At 41.7% G+C, this 21,821-nt stretch overlaps 1 protein-coding gene across 1 annotated transcript; it reads right to left on the bottom strand.

The window, feature by feature from the left end:
* Positions 1-560: 560 nt before the first annotated feature.
* LOC138959751 (uncharacterized) lies at positions 561-7,839 on the bottom strand. Its single transcript, XM_070331356.1, has 3 exons — positions 7,289-7,839; positions 3,875-4,034; positions 561-2,619 (listed from the first exon to the last, which is right to left on the bottom strand). Exons 1-3 carry the CDS (start codon positions 7,705-7,707, stop codon positions 1,798-1,800), a joined length of 1,401 nt encoding a protein of 466 aa, XP_070187457.1. The 5' UTR covers positions 7,708-7,839; the 3' UTR covers positions 561-1,797.
* Between the last annotated feature and the right edge of the window lie 13,982 nt (positions 7,840-21,821).

The following is a 21,821-nucleotide window of genomic DNA, read 5'->3' as shown; positions in this document are numbered from 1 at the left end:
CAACTGAATACAAATCTGATTCATATCTGCCCCTTGACCCCCTATATCACGCGGGCTTTCAGTGCATTCATTGACAAAGTCCACACGTTCACTGACATCAGTATCGCTTACATCAATATCGCTCACAAAGTCTGTTTTCAAAGTTTCACGTGCACTCACCCGACAGTCCCTGCCTTCATGTCTCACCGGTGTCACTCTTTTTTGCCTCCCCATAAAAAAGCTCCTCTTTCTACCATGTCTATCACTAACATCAGCATACTTCAACCTTTCCCCTACAACGGAGCGGCCTAATTCCTATCTCACTTCTGCAAGAGAGAGAGACTGAGAGTGAGAGAGAGAGAGAGAGAGACTGAGAGTGAGAGAGAGACAGAGACAGAGAGAGAGAGAGAGACAGAGAGAGAGAGAGAGAGAGAGAGAGACAGAGAGAGAAAAAAACGAGGGAGAGAGTGAGTGAGAGAGAAAGAGAGAGAGAGAGAGAGAGAGAGAGAGAGAGAGAGAGAGAGAGAGAAAGAGAGAGAGAGAGAGAGGGGGGGGGGGGGGCGCGTATATGATGACAGGAAGAATAACAGGAAGAATAGCAGGAAGGAAAGCTTCAGCGAAACAATCCAGCAACAATGCGACAAAAAGGGGTATTTGAATGCCAGATCTGACATAAATGAATAAAAACAGTAGACAGGAAGGAAGACCCTTCAATCACACGCCACCTTCCATCCGCTGCAACGCATGACTCGTTCACAATCAAGTACACAATGCACTAAAACATTGTTGAACAATATAACTACTGTACATTGATGGCTCTGGAACATAGCAAGGGACGAGAAACGCGTTCGTTTTTGTAGAGAATGAGGCTCAGATAGATTGTCGGGGTTTAAAACCCCCATTCCACACAACCGTTCTAGGTCCCGTCAAGTTCCCGTACCGACTATGGTCAGACGCTGCTCAAAGGAGCCAAAAACGGCCGTTTGCGCAGCGTTCCATTGTTGTGGCAGCCGTCTGTGGGAACGGAAGCTAGAACGGATGTGTGGAATGTGGGTATGCCAACTCAGTGTGAGAGCGCTACGGTTGCGTTACCGTTGTTCAAAGTTCCTTTAACGATCCAAGCGTTCCGTTACCGATGGGTTAAGGTTCCATTACCGTTCATTCTAATCGGGAGGGGAACGGCTAAAATTTTGAATATGCAGCCCAAACTCAACCGTCCATACCGACCCTACCGTTCAAAGCAGTTCCGTTAACGATCATTTACGTTCCATTGCGGTTCCCTCCCGATCCCTCCCGTGCCCGCACCGTTCCTTGGTCGGTACGGGAACGAGACCTAGAACGGTTGTGTGGAATGGGGTATATACATACCAAAAATGTAGACTGTGGAGTGACACTGACAATTAAGGGCTTAACATATCCAGACGTCTTTGACCTCACACAAGTACGCACGATCGCCCGTACATCCGCGAACAAGCACGCATATGATTTATGAACACTCGCTGATACAGACGCAGTTCGTGCATACATGCAATGCATACATATCAGCATAATTTATTCAGGATTCAAAGCTAAACAGTTTATGTGTAAGACAATATAATCTCCTGAAAATACATACATACATACATACATACACATATACATTAAATACATGCAGCCATACCGACATAGAGTTACAGGTGTGTATTTTTCTCTCACGTATTTTTTCACGTAAGTAGACGGACAGACAGACAGACAGACAGACAGACACAGACTGGCTGCTCACTCTAGCAGAAACAAGAATAGGCCTACATGTATTAGTGTCAGGAAGACCTACAGTCACTACAACATGAACAAGAGCAGGTGCACTAGCAGAAGTATCACAAGCACATACACGCACACCTCAATGACAACTTTCACACAACTCGACGAAGTCTTTCCTTCGGTCGACACAACTCGAGTCCACCTCCGGTAGCGGATCTCATCGGGAAAACCCGATCCGTTTCGAGTAAGCAGGGCGATCTTTTCTTGCTTGGTGAGCAGACACGGAGGACCGTTGGAGGACTTGGCAGAGAGGAGCTGCAACAAGGCGGGGCGAGGCATGGAGAGGTATCGCACGTGATACACGAGGTCTCTGGCTGCGTATCTCAGTTCTTCCCAACTTGGCTCTGGTGGTGAGACTCGGTCGTCTTTGACAGTCTGTGAACGGTTTCGTCGGCCGGTCGCGGTGTGGAGCTTATCCTCACCGCCACGACACGATTCTGAAGATCCTTTTCTTCTTTTTCCTTCACCTTCTACGTGTAAAGACCCTTCTCTTCTTTCTCCTTCTTCATACGCGTAGTTACAGCATCCCCCGCCCGAACCTTTCCTCCCAACCTCGATAATACCGTCCTCGACCCTCTCCGGCGACTCGCTCTTCTTAGTCGGTGGTAGAGCACCCTGCCGCGCGCATGCGTAGCGTGACCACATGATGACGGCCTCGTGCACGAGAGTCTCGTCGACTCCCGCGAGATCGTCAGACTGCACCAGGGCCAACATACAGTCGTAGCAGAGCTGGGATAAGCAGGCGTCACTGCGGAGGACCTCACAGGCTTTGATCTTCGCAAGGTCCAAGCACGCCTCCTGGTATTCGGGCTGGTGGAGCAAATGGGCTAGCTCCATCACCTGCGATTCAGTAGAATAGAATAGAATAGAATAGAATAGAATAGAATAGAATAGAAAGCAACACAATCAAGCGTAAATGTAATGCATTACGATACGAGACAATAAAATACAATGCAATACAATGCAATGCAGTTCAGTTCAATTCACTACAGTACAATACAATACAATACAATACAATACAATACAATACAATACAATACAATACAATACAATACAATACCATACGATACGATACGATACAATGGGATGCAATGGGATGCAATACAATACAATACAATACAATACAATACAATACAATACAATACAATACAATACTATACAATACAATACAATACAATACAATACAATACAATACAATACAATACAATACAATACAGTACTATACTATACAATAAAATGCAATGCAATGCAATACAACGCAATACACGATACAACATCACACAGCATACCAGTACACCACACAACACCACACCACACCACACTACATCACACTACACCACAACACATCAAAACACAACACAACACAACACAACACAAAACACAACACAATCACACTTTAATATTATCCCAATACTTAGAATACTCTAAACTCTCTTTAAAAATGTAAAATGGAGAACGTCTAACAGCATGTCAAGGCCTCCGTATATTTAGCCCGAAGTTGACTTCACAAGGACCAAGTTCGGCGCGGGATGTGTGTCCCAGAGTCAACTTTGTGCAGACTCTCCTCGGTGTCCGCACACCCCCGTGTGCACGCATGCGCACGATAAAGATCCCAGGGTCACAGCGAAAGCCTCAGGCCTTGGAAACACGAATACATGCATGCAAAAATATGAAGCCCGGGTGTCCGTTCGGCCAACAGCCAAAAAAGTAACCATTTCAGCACTGACCCAAGACGACCCAACCCGGTCCCTAGCCCATTTCAGGTCTCCTCTAGCAGCCGGCAGCCAGCTGTCTACATCCCCCCCCCCCCCCCCCCCCCCCGCATTTTTATTTTTTATTTTCATACAAAGCCGGGTTTTCCCGTGTAACATGCCCCTAATGGCTTTGCCGTGAGGGCGTAAAACTTTCATTTCATCTGACTTCACAAGGACTTCTTTGATCAAATATTAAGTGCCAAAGCTCCGTATAGCGAGCTTCGTGAAGCTGACTTCACAAGGACTTCTTTGATCAAATATTAAGTGCCAAAGCTCCGTATAGCGAGCTTCGTGAAGTTGACTTCGCCCAATTAATATCTTTTATATTGTATAAATCAGACCTCGCAGATGTGCTGACCCTCTCCTCGTGCCGGGTGCACGTGCAATAAGAAGCTGAAGCACTGGTGAACCACGGGCACGACCTGGTACTTGTCAGCAGCCTTCAGCACGTCCCACACGTTGTCCTCTGTCAGCATCACCGTGTTCTCCCCATCCGCGTACCTGTCACGCGAGACAATACAGCATCGGAAGCTATGATGCTATCGGGTTTGGTTTAAACAGTGGTTCATAAGCACTTTGCTTGTCATCGTTGTATATGTTGTTTGTTGTGAAACGACTGTACATATTTAAAATGGAATAAGATATGTTGTTTATTTTCCATTTTATTACATTTTATTATTCTTTGGGTTAATTCTATTTCTTAATTTTTATAAAGCGGTGGAAGCTTGTGTGCATCAAAGGCGCAGGACAAGGTTAACATAAATATGCTTTTTAGAGAAATCGTGATAGATTTGGTGGACAGTCGCTTAGCTGAATTTATTTCCCTTTCAGCTCATCATCACCTGTGTTACTTTTGGTTTGAAGGTGCATCCTTTTTCGTTTAAGCTACCATGTCCACCACCACATATATGTGACCCTCCACCACGAAATGAGTCGCATGTCACCTCGCGCGGTTCTGCGCTAGGCGTAATATAAGTCCGGGGAGTGTCTGGTAACAGTGTGTGGGTCACCTTAGTCACAGGCTTATAACTCAAACAGTTTTCGCTCTTTTCTAAAACGGGTTTCACCACTGGATAGAGCATAAAAAAACTCTTCATGAAAATGTAAAAATATGAAAATCATGCAAAGGTGACATGCGACTCATTCCGTGATGGAGGGTCACATATGTCCAAGTGTGTTTATGGGATAGCATCATCCCTCCACTTTGTCACATACCACAAACCAACAGCCCGCAGAATGCTTCCTGTGCACCGTGGGAGTTTTGTTTTCATGAACTCATTAAAAATGTGACCCTCCACCACGGAATGAGTCGCATGTCACCTTTGCATGATTCTCATATTTTTTACATTTTCCTAAAGTGTTTTTTATGCTCTATCCAGTGGTGAAACCCGTTTTAGAAAAGAGCGAAAACTGTTTGAGTTATAAGCCTGTGACTAAGGTGACCCTCACGCTGTTACCAGACACTCTCCGGACTTATATCAAGCCTAGCGCAGAACCGCGCGAGGTGACATGCGACTCATTTCGTGGTGGAGGGTCACATTTCTCAACAGCCAATAGCGACCATCTGTGAAATTCATTGGACCAACAATTCAAACTCTGCACAAGAAGCAATCAAGGTGCTGATTTTTCGGGCGTATCCAAGAAGAGGGGTGATCGTATCCCATGTGAAAACCTTGTCAGATCTGATATGTGACCCTCCACCACGAAATGAGTCGCATGTCACCTTGCGCGGTTCTGCGCTAGGCTTGATATAAGTCCGGGGAGTGTATGGTAACAGTGGGAGGATCACCTTAGTCACAGGCTTGTAACTCAAACAGTTTTCGCTCTTTTCTAAAACGGTTTTCACTACTGGATAGAGCATACAAAACTCTTTAAAAAAATGTAAAAATATAAAAATCATGCAAAGGTGACATGCGACTCATTTCGTGGTGGAGGGTCACATATGTCAGCAGAACTATATTTTCAGGGGAGGGACTCTACCTTCAAGCTAAATTCATTTTCCATTCGGTTCATCGCCATTGTTATTACTTGTTTACACAAGATTACAGTTATTGGACGGAAACAAACTAATGGAGACACGAACTCTGAATGCGAACGCTCATGTTAGGTGGCCCAGACAAATGAAAAACGACCTGGGTTGTCATACTTAACAATACGGGTTTACCATGCAGACAAACTCAAAATCAAAGCGAATACGAGTAATAAATGGAACAAGACAAAGAAAAGAGATACAAGAAGGAGAAAGAAACTGAGACAAATAGAAAGGAAGAAGAAAGAACAACAGAAAAAGAAAAACAAACGCAGCGAAGACATGCACCGATAAAAATGACTAACGCGTAAGAAAGAAAAAGATATAAAAGAGAACAGCTTGAACCAATGAATGGCAATATTATAATGGAAATGATCAGTAGCATTTCGTTAATGACATAATTATATTTTGCACAGATCCAATTTCTTTTTTTTTACTTCATTTAAACCTGATTAATTACCCCTTACTGTTTTGTTGCCCCTCATTTTTAAACAAACAAATAATTCTTTGTAATAATATTCCACCACTGCTTGAAAATCATAACGCTTCTTGAAATAATTCTTTGTAATAATATCCCATTATTGCTTGAGAATCATAATGCTTCTTGAAATGTCTTTTTGATTGTTGGACATGTTAATTATGTAAATTGTACTGTAGTTAACTTAACTTCTATTTCTTCTTGTTATTGAGTTACCCTCAATGGGCGAGGGCCGGCTGAATAAAAGCATGTTTGCATTGCTTATTCTGTCACCCTCGAAAAATAAAGTGCAATTCTATTCCATTCAATTCAACTCATGTTAATGTTGTGTGTTTCAACACTGTTATCTGTTGCGACTAAAAGGTTTGTTCCCTGCTCAACATCATATCATTTCTGAGGCGCCAATTTAGACACGTTTTTTTGCGGCTTTAAAGGCACAGTCTTTCCAGTTATGTTCGCTATCTCAGATGTGCCCAGGCTTTTAAATGATATAAGATCCTTCCTCCAATTGTACAAATACCAAACATGAAAATGCGCAGTCGGATTTTTGTTTGTTGATGAATTGATTTCTTAAAACACCCCTGTGTGCACGCATGCGTGCGATGACGTACCCAAGTTCACATCTAAAGTCTCAGGGCTTGGAAACATGAATACACGCATGCAGGAAAAAAACACCACAGAAACGGGTAGCGCCGTATAGCCTACTGTATGGCAGCTCGCTTTCCCCAGGGAGGAAGCAGCCCGAATTTCCATGAGGGTAACCTCACAGGACTATATAAATCTTATCCTTATCCTTAAAAGTCACTAGTGGTAAGTGGAATCGTTTACACGGGAAGCAAATGAAGGGGCTAGGAGAACTGAAATAGTTATCTATCCTTACAGCACAGTGCTTCCCGTGTACACAATTCTGCTCACCACCTCAGATCGGTCCCGGTTTTTATAGGGTATACAAACGTGCCTCAAATTAGACACATACCAAAAATCAACAGCGTGGGTGCTCTCCGGGCAGAGTAGGATTTTGTTTTAATGATTTAACTTATTAACAGACACCAGTGTCAATTTGAGAAGAAACAAATCATTAAAAAATCCCATTCTGCATGCACAGGTGGCAGTCAACATGTTGATGTTTGCCATGCAAGTGAAGGGAGAGTTTTATCCAATGTTGCCAGATCTGAGATGATGGGCCCAACTACTTTCACGGGCAGGACTCTGCCTTTAAGGTGACTACGTTGAGGGGAAAATACAAACCCAATCAAGCGCGTCAACGCTTCAGGGGAAACATCCGGAATCTCTATCACGGCGTCGCTGTTTCCCCACGGACCATTCAGCATGGCATCGAACACTTCAGAGCTGGCGGCCATCTTGGATTTCTGTCCAATCACCATTATTCTTTCATCGCCGACTATGAACCGCGCCTCGTCGTTGGCCGAAGACGTCATTTCCATGACACTTTTTCCTGTAGAGGAAAGGACGCTTTTGATCTCAGCGTTTCTTTGAAAGTATAGCTGTCCGCCTTCGGGAGTGGCATCTTGGTCCCTGTAGAAATTCGAATCCGCAAGTTTGGGACGGTCTTGGGTTGGGGATTGAGAGACGGTGAAAATAGGCCTATGGGTATTTCCTCTTTCCGATTCACAGCCTTGGCCTGCTTTTCCGTGTATGTTGCCCATTGTTGAACAATACTTTATTTGTGCACCTGTAAGGAGAGGAAAACAACAAAACGCAGACTGATTTAGAATGTAATACTGCCCAGATTTCCGCTGGGTTTCTTAACAAAGGATATTCAAATACTCATCGGCAAACAATTTTCCTTTTTATATTTAGTCAAGTTTTGACTAAATATTTTAACATCGAGGGGGAATCGAAACGAGGGTCGTGGTGTATGTGCGTGTGTCTGTCTGTCTGTCTGTCTGTGTGTGTGTGTAGAGAGATTCAGACTAAACTACTGGACCGATCTTTATGAAATTTGACATGAGAGTTCCTGGGTATGAAATCCCCGAACGTTTTTTTCATTTTTTTGATAAATGTCTTTGATGACGTCATATCCGGCTTTTCGTGAAAGTTGAGGCGGCACTGTCACGCCCTCATTTTTCAACCAAATTGGTTGAAATTTTGGTCAAGTAATCTTCGACGAAGCCCGGGGTTCGGTATTGCATTTCAGCTTGGTGGCTTAAAAATTAATTAATGACTTTGGTCATTAAAAATCTGAAAATTGTAAAAAAAAATAAAAATTTATAAAACGATCCAAATTTACGTTTATCTTATTCTCCATCATTTGCTGATTCAAAAAACATATAAATATGTTATATTCGGATTAAAAACAAGCTCTGAAAATTAAATATATAAAAATTATTATCAATTTTTTTTTTTCGAAATCGTTTTAAAAACACTTTCATCTTATTCCTTGTCGGTTCCTGATTCCAAAAACATATAGATATGATATGTTTGGATTAAAAACACGCTCAGAAAGTTAAAACGAAGAGAGGTACAGAAAAGCGTGCTATGCAGCATAGCGTAACCACTACCCCGCTCTTCTTGTCAATTTCACTGCCTATGCCGTGAGCGATGGACCACGAGTATACGGTCTTGCTGCGTTGCATTGCGTTCACTTTCATTCTGTGAGTTCGACAGCTACTTGACTAAATATTGTATTTTCGCCTTACGCGACTTGTTATATTTAGTCAAGTTTTGACTAAATATTTTAACGTAGAGGGGGGAATCGAGACGAGGGTCGTGGTGTATGTGTGTGTGTGTGTGTGTGTGTGTGTGTGTGTGTGTGTGTGTGTGTGTGTGTGTGTGTGTGTGTGTGTGTGTGTGTGTGTGTGTGTGTGTGTGTCTGTCTGTGTGTGTGTAGAGCGATTCAGACCAAACTACTGGACCGATCTTTATGAAATTTGACATGAGAGTTCCGAAGATTGATATCCCCGAACGTTTTTTTCATTTTTTTGATAAATGTCTTTGATGACGTCATATCCGGCTTTTCGTGAAAGTTGAGGCGGCACTGTCACGCTCTCATTTTTCAACCAAATTGGTTGAAATTTTGGTCAAGTAATCTTCGACGAAGCCCGGACTTCGGTATTGCATTTCAGCTTGGTGGCTTAAAAATTAATTAATGACTTTGGTCATTAAAAATCGGAAAATTGTAAAAAAAAATAAAAATTAATAAAACGATCCAAATTTACGTTCATCTTATTCTCCATCATTTTCTGATTCCAAAAACATATAAATATGTTATATTTGGATTAACAACAAGCTCTGAAAATTAAATATATAAAAATTATTATCAAAATTAAATTGTCGAAATCAATTTAAAGACACTTTCATCTTATTCCTTGTCGGTTCCTGATTCCAAAAACATATAGATATGATATGTTTGGATTAAAAACACGCTCAGAAAGTTAAAACAAAGAGAGGTACAGAAAAGCGTGCTATCCTTCTTAGCGCAACTACTACCCCGCTCTTCTTGTCAATTTCACTGCCTTTGCCATGAGCGGTGGACTGACGATGCTACGAGTATACGGTCTTGCTGAAAAATGGCATTGCGTTCAGTTTCATTCTGTGAGTTCGACAGCTACTTGACTAAATGTTGTATTTTCGCCTTACGCGACTTGTTACATTTAGTCAAGTTTTGACTAAATGTTTTAACGTAGAGGGGGGAATCGAGACGAGGGTGTGGTGTATACATGTGTGTGTGCCGGTGTGTGTGTGTGTGTGTGTGTGTGTGTAGAGCGATTTAGAGTAAACTACTGGACCGATCTTCATGAAATTTTACATGGGAGTTCCTGGGTATGATATCCCCAGACGTTTTTTTCACTTTTTTGATAAATGTCTTTGATGACGTCATATCCGGCTTTTCGTGAAAGTTGAGGCGGCACTGTCACGCTCTCATTTTTAAACCAAATTGGTTGAAATTTTGGTCAAGTAATCTTCGACGACGCCCGGACTTTGGTATTGCATTTCAGCTTGGAGGCTTACAAATTAATTAATGAGTTTGCTCATTAAAGTTGTCATTAAAATCGATTTTTTGCAAACAGATTTAAAATTGATTGCATCGTATTCTTCATGACATTCTGAATCTAAAAATATATACATATGTCATGTTTACTCTTAAAATGTGATCACAATTAACGAAAATAGATTAATTAGTCTTACGATTAAAATTTAAGAAATCGATCCAAAAATGATTTCATCTTATTCTTTATCGTTTCCTGATTCCAAAAACATATAGATATGATAGGTTGTATTCAAAACAAGCTCAGAAAGTTAACACGAATACAGAAAAGCGCGCTTTCCTGCTTAGCACAATACGCTACCGCGCTATTCTGGCGTGTGCATATCACTGCGTTTTGCACGTGGGAGGTGAGCGATTTCCTTCTCGCGGGGATTGACGAAGCTGTACTGTCTTGGTGAAAAAAATACAGTGCGTTCAGTTTCATTCCGTGAGTTCGACAGCTTGACTAAATGTAGTAATTTCGCCTTACGCGACTTGTTTCTTTCTACGACACCGCAAGCCATGTAGTATCTATATATATATATATACGACTTGTGTCTGTCTGTCTGTCTGTCTGTCTGTGTGTGTGTGTGTGTGTGTGTGTGTGTGTGTGTGTGTGTGTGTGTGTGTGTGTGTGTGTGTGCGCGATGCACGGCCAAAGTTCTCGATGGATCTGCTTCAAATTTGGTGGGCATATTCAGGTACACCCGGGACAGGACACAACCTGGTCGATATTTCAACACGTGCTCTCAGCGCGCAGCACTGAACCGATTTTGGTTCCACCTCAGCTACCCGGGCCCCCATACCGACACACCAAAGCCGCTAGACCACATCACAACGCCAAAGTTCTCGGTGGATCTTTTTCAAATTTGGACACCGTATTCAGCTACACCCCGGACACAATATCATCGATGAGATATTTCAACACGTGCTCTCAGCGCGCAGCGCTGAACCGATTTTGGTTTTTCTGTTCATTTCACCATTCCCAGTAACTCTTCCTTATCTTCTCCAGTGTTTTGCGTTTATTTCCCTTCCTTCGTGTGGCTTCAATCCATATTCCCGTTTGTACGTTACTATTTTTAGAATGTCACTGCGCTGTCCAGAACGCTTCCCTTGCACCCGTAAGTTGTTCTTACTGTCAAAGTGAAAAGGTCGAATCAATTCATAGCCACGCGAAAAATACACTGTCACCTATCTCTATATATTTATAGATATAGATATACATATATATATATATATATATATATATACGGCTTCTCTGTGTGTGTGTGTGTTTGTGTGTGTGTGCAACACCTGTGGATTATAGAGTTCTGTTTGTGATGGGGTCTAGCGGCTTTTGTCTGTCTGTATGTTCTGGCATTTGAGAAGCCACAACAGATAATATAGGGCTAAGAAATAAGCTCTAAAATTCTCAATCCCGTTTGACAGGACTTCGCCTTCAAATGTGATTGTGGTGAACCGCCACGCTGTCTGTCTCTGTCTCGCGATTCACCCCGGCGAAGCCGGGTATTCCTCTAGTTCTGTATATCCGCAATGGAACGGTGTCACAGTGTGCACGTGGATTTTTAAGAAACGGTTTTACAGCAACATCATACATCAGAAATTCATAATATTTGGCACAAGGATTGACATGTATTATATATCAAGAGTGCACTAGACTACTAATCATGTTGGATATCAACTTTCAAGAGAATCGAGCGGCTCATCTGCAGCAAAATGACAAATTATTATTCCTCCGAAAGCGGCGTATGGCTGCCTAAATGGCGGGGTAAAAACGGTCATACACGTAAAAGCCGTGGGAGTTTCAGCCCATGAATGAAACAAACAAACAAACAAATTATTACAGAACAGATAAGACTAGAGTTGAATTTAAATTAATAGTTGTAATTAGAATTTAATGTGTGTGGTAGTCCTTCTCTCTTGATTCCTTTATCCTAATTAGAGCGAATTAGCTTTGATAGACATTCAGCAAACATTAAATACAGAAAAAAATCGCAAATGGTCCATGTTAGGAGCATTGGCGCCAAATATGGACCAGTGAAGAGGTTTTCACGAATCACTGTTAAAAGCCCCCTAGTCATTCACCCACGCACACTTTGTTTAATGCGCATTCATTAACACGATCGCACTGATACAGCGCGGATTTAGCCACTGGAATTGGACACACAGACATCGAGACAGGCAGAGACGCATCAAGAGAGACAAATCAAACAGCAATTGAAAACACACGCACGCACCCCTCCCCAACACGCACGTTTGTGTGCACACACGCACGCATAGAGTTACACGTACGTACACACGCACAAAGCACGTGCACGATCGCAAGTCTCTTTCTCCCTGCACGCTTCGAAGGATCAGGTTTGTTCAAATTTCCTGAATTCCAAGAATGGTTTAGAGTGTGAGATGACCCCGGAAAACCCTCTTCGGCGAAACTTTTCCGCCAAATAACCTGACTACAACACTCAACTTGCTTTTGCTGTCGGGTGGCTTATTACATGTGGTTAAAGGCAGAGTAAGCCTCCCGTAAACCATCACAGATACGGTCAGGCTTTTCCACACAGTACAAACACCCTTTCATTTAAACACACCAATTGAGAACATCCTAGGTGCCCTCCGTAAAGAGCGAACAATTTTCAAAGAATTTATTTTTGCGTGGTTTATCTTACCCCTGAGCCATCGTGAACCCGTGTGATCCAGTTTTCCTTTTTCACAATGCAGTCGTCAGTTAGTCATGAATGCGACTCGATGTGAGCTTATCTACAATAGCACGTTTTTTATGCACGAAACAACGGCTGTGGTTCACAAGAACTCTAGCGATGGCTTTTATAATAATAATAATAATAACGGGCATTTATAAAGCGCCTTATCAAAAGTTCAAAGCGCGGGACAACAATACATGTATACAAAAATCATACAATCACTGTCAGATTCAAACAACACATCATGCACATCTCACATCCCCAGACTCTATACTAAGGAACTATCCGTAGTGTTGTTGGAACAAGTGAGTTTTCAAATTGGACTTAAAAGATGAAATGGATGGAGAGTGACGTAATTGAAAGGGGAGTGAATTCCATAACTGAGGTCCATAATACGAAAACGTGCGGAAGCCATGAGCCTTGCGTTTAAAGCGACCTTGACAGAGAAGTCGAGCATCATCAGAAGAACGAAGGGTGCGAGAGGGAGTGTAGAGAGAGACCAGTTCAGAAAGATAGGCAGGTGCCGATTCAGAGATGATATTGTAGCAGAAGCAGGCAGCTTTATACCTAATACGTTCAGAGACAGGAAGCCAGTGAAGTTCTTTCATGAGAGGAAGGACTGTTGAGAGGAACGGCGATTTGCACTGATAAACCTTCGTCTGCTACGACCCTTGCGTGACCCTGCTTCCGGGCTTTTCTTTTTTTTAAACTTTCACAACTTCGAATTGTTCTGATCTTGTCTTGATGAAAAACGAATTCTTTTATGATTAAAGAATGTTTGTGTAACAAGCTGTCAATTTATTATTTAGATTTTAAAAGTTAGGTCTAGCGCAAAAACGAGGCGCCGTTGTTGTTAACGAACAAGTCTACGAAAATAAATTCTTTGAAAATGTCTCACGCTCGACAGAAAGCAGCCAGGATGTTCCCGTTCGGTGAGCGTTCAAATGGAAGTATGCTTGTACTGTATTTAGACGCTCGGGGAGCTCTATGATGGTTTACGGGAGGCTTACTGTGCCTTTAATATTGGACTGAAAGTATTTCGGTCGATTGGTAGTTGAGAGGGTTTTATATATGTATGTATGTATGTATGTATGTATGTATGTATGTATGTATGTATGTATGTATGTATGTATGTATGTATGTATGTATGTATGTATGTATGTATGTATGTATGTATGTATGCATGTATGTATGTATGTATGTATGTATGTATGTATGTATGTATGTACGAACGTACGAGGGCTGTTCCATTATTATTTAGAATCCAGGGTCCTGGCAATATGGCGTTAAATACAAAACCATGCCGTCAAATAATAGACTATCGTGAGGCTTGACACAAAAAATGAAGTTCAAGAGTTATGTCGTTTTCACATGGTCGACTCGGGAAGATACTCACCGCACAATGTATGAGATTGCGTCATAAAGCTCAAATTCGCTATTTCGGAGCCATAACTTGCAATAACTACAAAATAAGGGTTAAAAGAGGCCGATTTGCATGAAAGTGTGATGAAATGTTTTAGGATGAACGCTCTTTGTAGAGCCGTGGTGTAAAACTGGTACAGCAATTTCAAACCGGGTAGACGGAGCCTCGAAAATGATACCCACCCTGGTCTACTCATTTCATTCGTTATCCTCCAAAACATTGGCGCTGTTGAACAGATAAAAGGGGAAGATCACTTAATTATAATCAGGGAGATGCAATATGCCCTTGGCATCAACAGCTCTGCATTTGAAAAGATCTTACACAAATATTAATGGCCCCAAAGCCACATGAACCCAGTGACAGGAAAAAGAGGGGTAGGGCAGAGTGTTGTCTGACAATACTTGAAAAAAATCAGCAATGACTTGTCCAAATCAACATGGAATATCGTCAGTGGTGACAAAACCTGGATTAATGAGCTCCACTCTGAAACCAAACATCTGTCGTCTGTTCGGGTGTTTAACCAGGTGACCCAACCCCTGCCAAGTTCAAATAACAAGAAGCCCTACAAATTGTTTGCATCTTTCGTCGCTAGATCAAAGCATTTAAACACTGTGACTCTTGAGGACAGGCATACAGTCACGTCTGACTGATGTGTCCACCACTGATGGTCGAGTTTATTCGAGGCTTGGCACAAACACCGTCCAAACACAGGTATTAGAGGGCTTATGCTGTAACATGACAACGCACCTGTCTATACTGCCTTTGCGACAACAGATTTCTTGGCACCAATGGGAGCACTGCTGCTGGTTGCATCCACCCTATTTTCTTGACATCCCCCATGCTACTTCAGCCTGTTCTCGGATTTCAAGAAATAGCCGCGGAAACACGGGTAGAGACCCCTGAAGACTCTGTCCGAGCCTTCACGAGGGCCATACCAGGTATAGCTGATGTCACGTGGTCCCAGGCCAGAATGAGAACGTTTGAGAGGATGGCCAGTTGGGTGTCGGCTAGGGAAGGGTTGGTCTAGAAAATGGCCTAGTTAGATTGTTGGTATGTGTTTCTGTTTCTGAGATTCTAAATAATTATGGAACAGCCTACGTATGTATGTATGTACTAGAATGAATACCCGCTTCGCCGGGTAGCCGGCTTCGCCGGGAAGAAGTACTTAGAGCCGTACGCCGGCTTCGCCGGGTCCGAACAATGGACCCGCCAAGCTTAGGTCCCTCCCAGATTCGTGGAATGGGAACAGCACGAAAATGATTCAGTGGCCATAATGCCATTCCTGACCATATCGAGTCCCATCCTTGTCGACGAATGTAACCGTGTTAATCACCTTTGGAGGCGAACTCCACTCAAACAGGACTGAGCAAGTTAGAGCTTCTCAAAGGAAGGCCAGTACATAAAATTACACAAAAGCCGCCAGACCACATCACAAACAGAACTGAACAATGCACAGGTGTTGCTCACATAGAGACACACACACACACACACACACACAAAAACACAGAGAAGCCGTATCTATAGAGAGATAGATGACAGTGTATTTTTCGCGTGGCTATAAATTGATTCGACCTTTGCACTTTGACAGTGAGGATAATTTACGGGTCCAATTTACGTTCTGGACACTGCGTTGACCTTCTAAAAATAGTAACAGTAACAGAACGCCGGGAATATCCGAAGACGCTCCACTCACACTATAGTGCACCATACGAAGGAAGGGAGGTAAACGCTGAAAACCTGGAGAAGATGAGAAGATAAGGAAGAGTTACTTATAATGGTGAAATGAACACAAAAACCAAAATCATTTCAGCGCTGCGCGCTGAGAGCACGTGTTGAAATATCTCATCGATGATATTGTGTCCGGGGTGTAGCTGAATACGGTGTCCAAATTTGAAAAAGATCCACCGAGAACTTTGGCTTTGGTGTGTCGGTATGGGGGCCCGGGTAGCTGAGGTGGAACCAAAATAGCTGAGGTTGAACCAAAATCGGTTCAGCGCTGCGCGCTGAGAGCACGTGTTGAAATATCGACCAGGTTGTGTCGTGTCCCGGGTCTACCTGAATATGCCCACCAAATTTGAAGCAGATCCATCGAGAACTTTGGCCGTGCATGGCGAATACACAAATACACAAATACACAGACACACAGACAGACACAAGTCGTATATATATATATATAGAAAGATGTATTTATGTATGTATGTATGTATGTATGTATGTATGTATGTATGTATGTATGTATGTATGTGTGCATGTGTGTGTGTGTGTGTATGTATGTATGCATGCATGCATGTATGCATGCATGCATGCATGTATGTATGTATGTATGTATGTATGTATGTATGTATGTATGTATGTATGTATGTATGTATGTATGTATGTATGTATGTATGTATGTATGTATGTATGTATGTATGTAAGTATGTATGTATGTATGTATGTATGTATATATGTAAGTAGGTTTGTTTGTTTGTTTGTTTGCTTAACGCCCAGCCGACCACGAAGGGCCATATCAGGGCGGGCGGTGCTGCTTTGACATTTAATGTGCGCCACACACAAGACAGAAGTCGCAGCACAGGCTTCATGTCTCACCCAGTCACATTATTCTGACATCGGACCAACCAGTCCTAGCACTAACCCCATAATGCCAGACGCCAGGCGGAGCAGCCACTAGATTGCCAATTTTAAAGTCTTAGGTATGACCCGGCCGGGGTTCGAACCCACGACCTCCCGATCACAGGGCGGACGCCTTACCACTAGGCCACCGTGCCGGTGTATGTATGTAGGTAGGTATGTAGGTATGTAGGTAGGTATGTAGGTATGTATGTATGTATGTATGTATGTATGTATGTATGTATGTATGTATGTATGTATGTATGTATGTATGTATGTATGTATGTATGTATGTATGTATGTATGTATGTATGTATGTATGTATGTATGTATGTATGTATGTATGTATGTATGTATGTATGTATGTATGTATGTGTGTGTAAGTGTGTGTGTGTGTGTGTGTGTGTGTGTGTGTGTGTGTGATGTATGTATGTATGTATGTATGTATGTATGTATGTATGTATGTATGTATGTATGTATGTATGTATGTATGTATGTATGTATGTATGTATGTATGTATGTATGTATGTATGTATGTATGTATGTGTGTGTGCGTGTGCGTGTGCGTGTGCGTGTGTGTGTGTGCGTGTGCGTGTGTGTGTGTGTGTGTGTTTGTGTGCGCGCGTTCGCAGAACGATTCCGATAAAACTACTGAACTGATCTGTTAAAATTCACGAGTAGTTTCTGTCAGATGATGCCCCCACAAGTGTTTTTCTCTCATTTGTTTTTTGATAAACGTCTATGTTGACGTTGTTAACGTGTTTAACAGAAGATGTGGCAGGACTGTGGCGACCTTATTTTTGAATAAAATTTATTACATTTTCGTCAAGCAATTTCTGTCCCAGTTCGGACTATGGGATTGCATCTAAGCTAAAAAGCAATTCATTTGTTCGTCAAAATCCTACAAAACGAAACCAACACTAATTGAATTGAAATGTTTATAAGAGATGCAAAAATGATTGCATTGTATTCTTTATGATTTTCTGAATCCAAAAATGTAGAGAGATATCATGTTTACTCTGAAAATGTGCTCAAATTTAAGGAAAAGCGGTTCTTCGCGGCGAATGGTGCGACCCGTTTCGGCCATCAGGTTTCGACTAGCCAAGCTTAAAATAGTCTCAATGATGACTGATGCCGGGTTTTCAGTGCTGATATTCTAGTTTTTGGCCGACAGTGTGACTACAGTTTTTGATATTGCTTCATGCGACTTCTTTTTATTCTGTTCTTAAATCCCCATAATGACCTCCGACAATGAACAGTTTGAAACCTTGGCAGAATATTGCGACATGTGGCCTAACATTTTGTCTTCATGAAGATTTTGTATGTGGTATGTAGTAACACAAAATCAGTAACACATTGCTGCAATGCTGCTTAATTAATCAAAATATTATGCTGTACTGTACAATATTATACTGAGCTTGTAAACTTAGTGATACTGATATATCCAAAAAGCCTTCAAGCTTTTTGCTCTCTTGAAAGTTCGATACATTCTTGCGCCCCTCCCCTCCGTCTCATCGAAAACAAACAAAAGACAAGAAAACAAACAAACAAACAAACAAACAAACAAACAAGCAGAAAAAAGTACATGATTTCAAGAGAGCTTTAAAACAATCAAAAACACACCAAAATACTCTTTATTATTGTGATTTATTTTGCAAATTCGAGGAAGAAAACAATTTGTACTCACAACAACTTTCAAAGAAGTAGTTAGTTCCTTCTTCCTAGGTATCCGACTGCAGCTTTTTAGTTCTAGTTCTAGTAAGTGCTCCAGGCTGCAATCAAACAAGCACCAAAACAATTAAAGGAACAATTTTTATTTGAAAATTTGGCTGACAACTATGACGGCTTACTAGCGCCAAAACCACATAATTGTAATTTCACATGAAAATTACAATTATGTTGTGAAAAGTACTAATTTTCACGGGATAATTACAAACATGTGATGAAAATTACTAGTTCTCTCGCCAGATAATGTTTAATTTACAGTTTGGGCACAAGTAATTCGTCTGAAAGTGAGACAGAACCGAAAATGTGTAATTTTTACTACATAATTACAAATTATCTTGTGCCTCGTGACTCTGGAGGTTAAATGTGCATGCGCGCGACTGTTACACCGGCCACAGTAAAACTTCTCTCGATTCGAAACTTTTCTGGTCCATAGTTCTTGATAAATTGTCGAATAAGGAATTCTATTGAAAGATATATGTGAAAGTGTGAGATCGAGACCACAGCCGATCACAAGTCCGTCTGCTACAAACAGCGTCGATTCGTTATTCTTTTCTAAGACACCCAAAACAACGTATAGAAAAACTTGCTCGATATGGCCTTCTATTAAAAGATATTTCAAAAATAGTGTGAGAGCGATGTTTGCCGGACGTTGTAGCCTCTCAGTTCGGACTCTAAGAGTCCGACTACTGTGACTGAAAACGAGGCCAAAGTGAAAATTAGTAATATACACGTGAAAATGGTAATCCCAGGTTTTGGCGCTGGTAAGCCGTCATATTCTCATCCTCCCTACCCAATGAACATTCGGGGAAGTGTGTGACTAACAGCGCCTCCCCTCACTTTCCGTCGGCGTCACGTTCGGCCTACACCAACCCCCCCCCCCCCCCACCACCACCCACCCCCTCACCCCCCCCCTCCACCGCCCAACCCCGACCCCCTCTTCAATCTCTTATTGACACGACGCGGTTTCGGTATCCACCCACAAGTGAAGGATGCATGGGGAAAAACTGATAGTGTTGTGCACACAAGTTGTTTTTTCCTCATATAAACGATTTCATATGCATGGGTCTTTTCAAAATTCATCCTTTATTTCCTTTCTCTCCTTGAATTCCACATTATCATTTTTCTTTTTTGTGTTCCATTTGGTTAAGTTTTGACTGTCGTTTCGTAAGATCAGTTCTAAGCCAGATTGTAGCGCTTGTGCAACTTAGAAGCCCAAGATATCTAATGTCGGAAGTCGCCGCATATGTGTATGACGAAAGTTTAAAATGATTGAACAGTGTTCGTTTTTGGGCGACAGCAATTGTACTTTATTGGTGAGAAAGGCTACATAATTGTGCCTCAAACCGACCCTACGCTGGGATCTGTGTGCACTTAACGAACAGCAGTTATTGATTTCTTAACCAATCACTGCATGGCTCGGCTGTGCACTCAGCTCAACAAAGGACAGCTACACAGGAGATGCATTTCTTTGTCTTGTTAAATAGGCACTTCACATTCAAGCCAGAGAATCATAGCCTAGAGACTCGTAGATACTACTAATCGAGAGAATCAGTAGGTATCTTAGCTTGTAACAATAGATTATACTATTCTTTTATAGCAATTGACCATATGTAGCTTTACTAAAATGAAACACACACACACACACACACACAAACACAGTCTCTCGAGCCGAAAATATTTGTTATTATTTGTTTGTGGAACCGTACTACAACCATCTCCCTCACCCCCACCCCCTCCCTAAACGCTTCTTCCCTAAACGCTCCCTCCATCGCCATCCCAAATTCCTACCCCAGCCCCTTTGTTCCGGCTCCAGCGTATCGAACACCTTCCTCTGCGCTAAACTCCCCTCTTTCAACTCTCTCTCCCTAGCCACCCCCAAATGAATGTGTAACTTCGTCCTGTCTGAACGACCGTGTTTCCTATTGCTCTTCGTCATAAAAGCCCGACCGGACGTGCAACAAAGACATCAATCTGATCTGACAGTCGGATTTTGTTTCCTCCCTGCATGCATATCCTTTTCATTTTGTGCTAGCTTTTCCCTGAGCTGTCCTTCCCACCTATATATTTTGCTGATGTACAACCTCGTTAACCCACGTGAAGCTCCGGTTTTGATCCTGTGCTGGTTTCACTTCCTCGTATGTTTACACTCATTTTTTTTCTCTCCGTCCTTTTCGTATATCACCCCCTACCAGTGTCTGTTTCGGTTTTGAAATGCGTGCCCGCTAAGTAAAAAAACCAGTAGTGGAATGTTTGCTGATACATTTTGGGTGTGGAAAATCAGGGCGTGAACTGCGCAACTTAAGGTAGCAGAATCAGCTGAAATTTGGATATTTTTGTTCCAATTTTGTGTTTTCAGTTTGGTTTGGTTTTTTGAGTTAGAATTTGGCCCAAATCATCAACACATACCTAATTTTCAGGAAACATATTGTAATGTTGCCTATCTTTACTGGTTTTCTCACAAAAATAAATTTAATGAAAAATGTCGAAAATCAATTTACGGAATTGCGATATTCTTACTTAATTGTTTTTAGGTCCTATCTGCCTCAGTTTTTAAGCTATCCTTCATATTTTGACACAACCTTGTTTATACTATTCTTTTGTCATATCAGATTTTAAAAATCTTTTGTGGTTTTGCTTTACAGAATCCTTATTTATATTTGCGAAATTATTTATATTCATGAAAATCAAATCATCAAATATTCAAAATTATCAGACTTACCAACACTTTGGTATGACAAAAGCTAGATATACATGTTATCTTTGATTGGACTGACCAAGTTTCATGCATAGTCTTTGAAAATTAGAGAAACAGTGACACAACACCCACAACAAACGTGAAATCTTGACAAACGGAACACAGTTGAATACATTGACCAGTCGACATGCTGAACTCAGTTCACGCAGAAACACACTCAAATAAAACACTTCAGTGATCCATGTGCTTAGGGCGCAGCCATTTTGAAACCGTAGTTACTTCCCTTTAGAGTTTTGTCTAATAAGACACTGGTTGTGCAGGGAGGTTATATAATATGACGAATAATATTGCAGTATTATATGGCCACCATGTTGTTTTTTGGACCAGATTTCATGCACTCTTGATCTCTTAGATTGCAAATTACCAAAAAACTACATAAAAGTGTGCAGAAACATTTAGGTTATAGCTGCACAGAAATGATGTTTCTAAATAAAAAGTGTAATCACAATATTGAGCTTAAAAAACGATTTTTGATCAACATTCAGTTGATCCTGCTACCTTAAACATTGACAACGTGATGTTTGCTTGCCACCGTAATGGTCCCATCCGTTTCATTCACAAATTAAAAGTGAGCGGGT

This window comes from Littorina saxatilis, linkage group LG2 (assembly GCF_037325665.1).
Source record: "Littorina saxatilis isolate snail1 linkage group LG2, US_GU_Lsax_2.0, whole genome shotgun sequence".
NCBI lineage: Eukaryota > Metazoa > Mollusca > Gastropoda > Littorinimorpha > Littorinidae > Littorina > Littorina saxatilis.
This window is presented reverse-complemented; position numbering and strand designations above follow the sequence as displayed.

Bases quoted from the DNA above. Each gene is read 5' to 3' on its own strand.
- LOC138959751 (XM_070331356.1), bottom strand. From the start codon at position 7,707: ATGGGCAACATACACGGAAAAGCAGGCCAAGGCTGTGAATCGGAAAGA. The intron at 4,035-7,288 runs GTTTGTATTTTC...CTCGCGTGACAG, and splicing joins GCGTTGACGCGCTTGATTGG to GTACGCGGATGGGGAGAACA. The intron at 2,620-3,874 runs GTCTGATTTATA...ACTGAATCGCAG, and splicing joins AGGGTCAGCACATCTGCGAG to GTGATGGAGCTAGCCCATTT.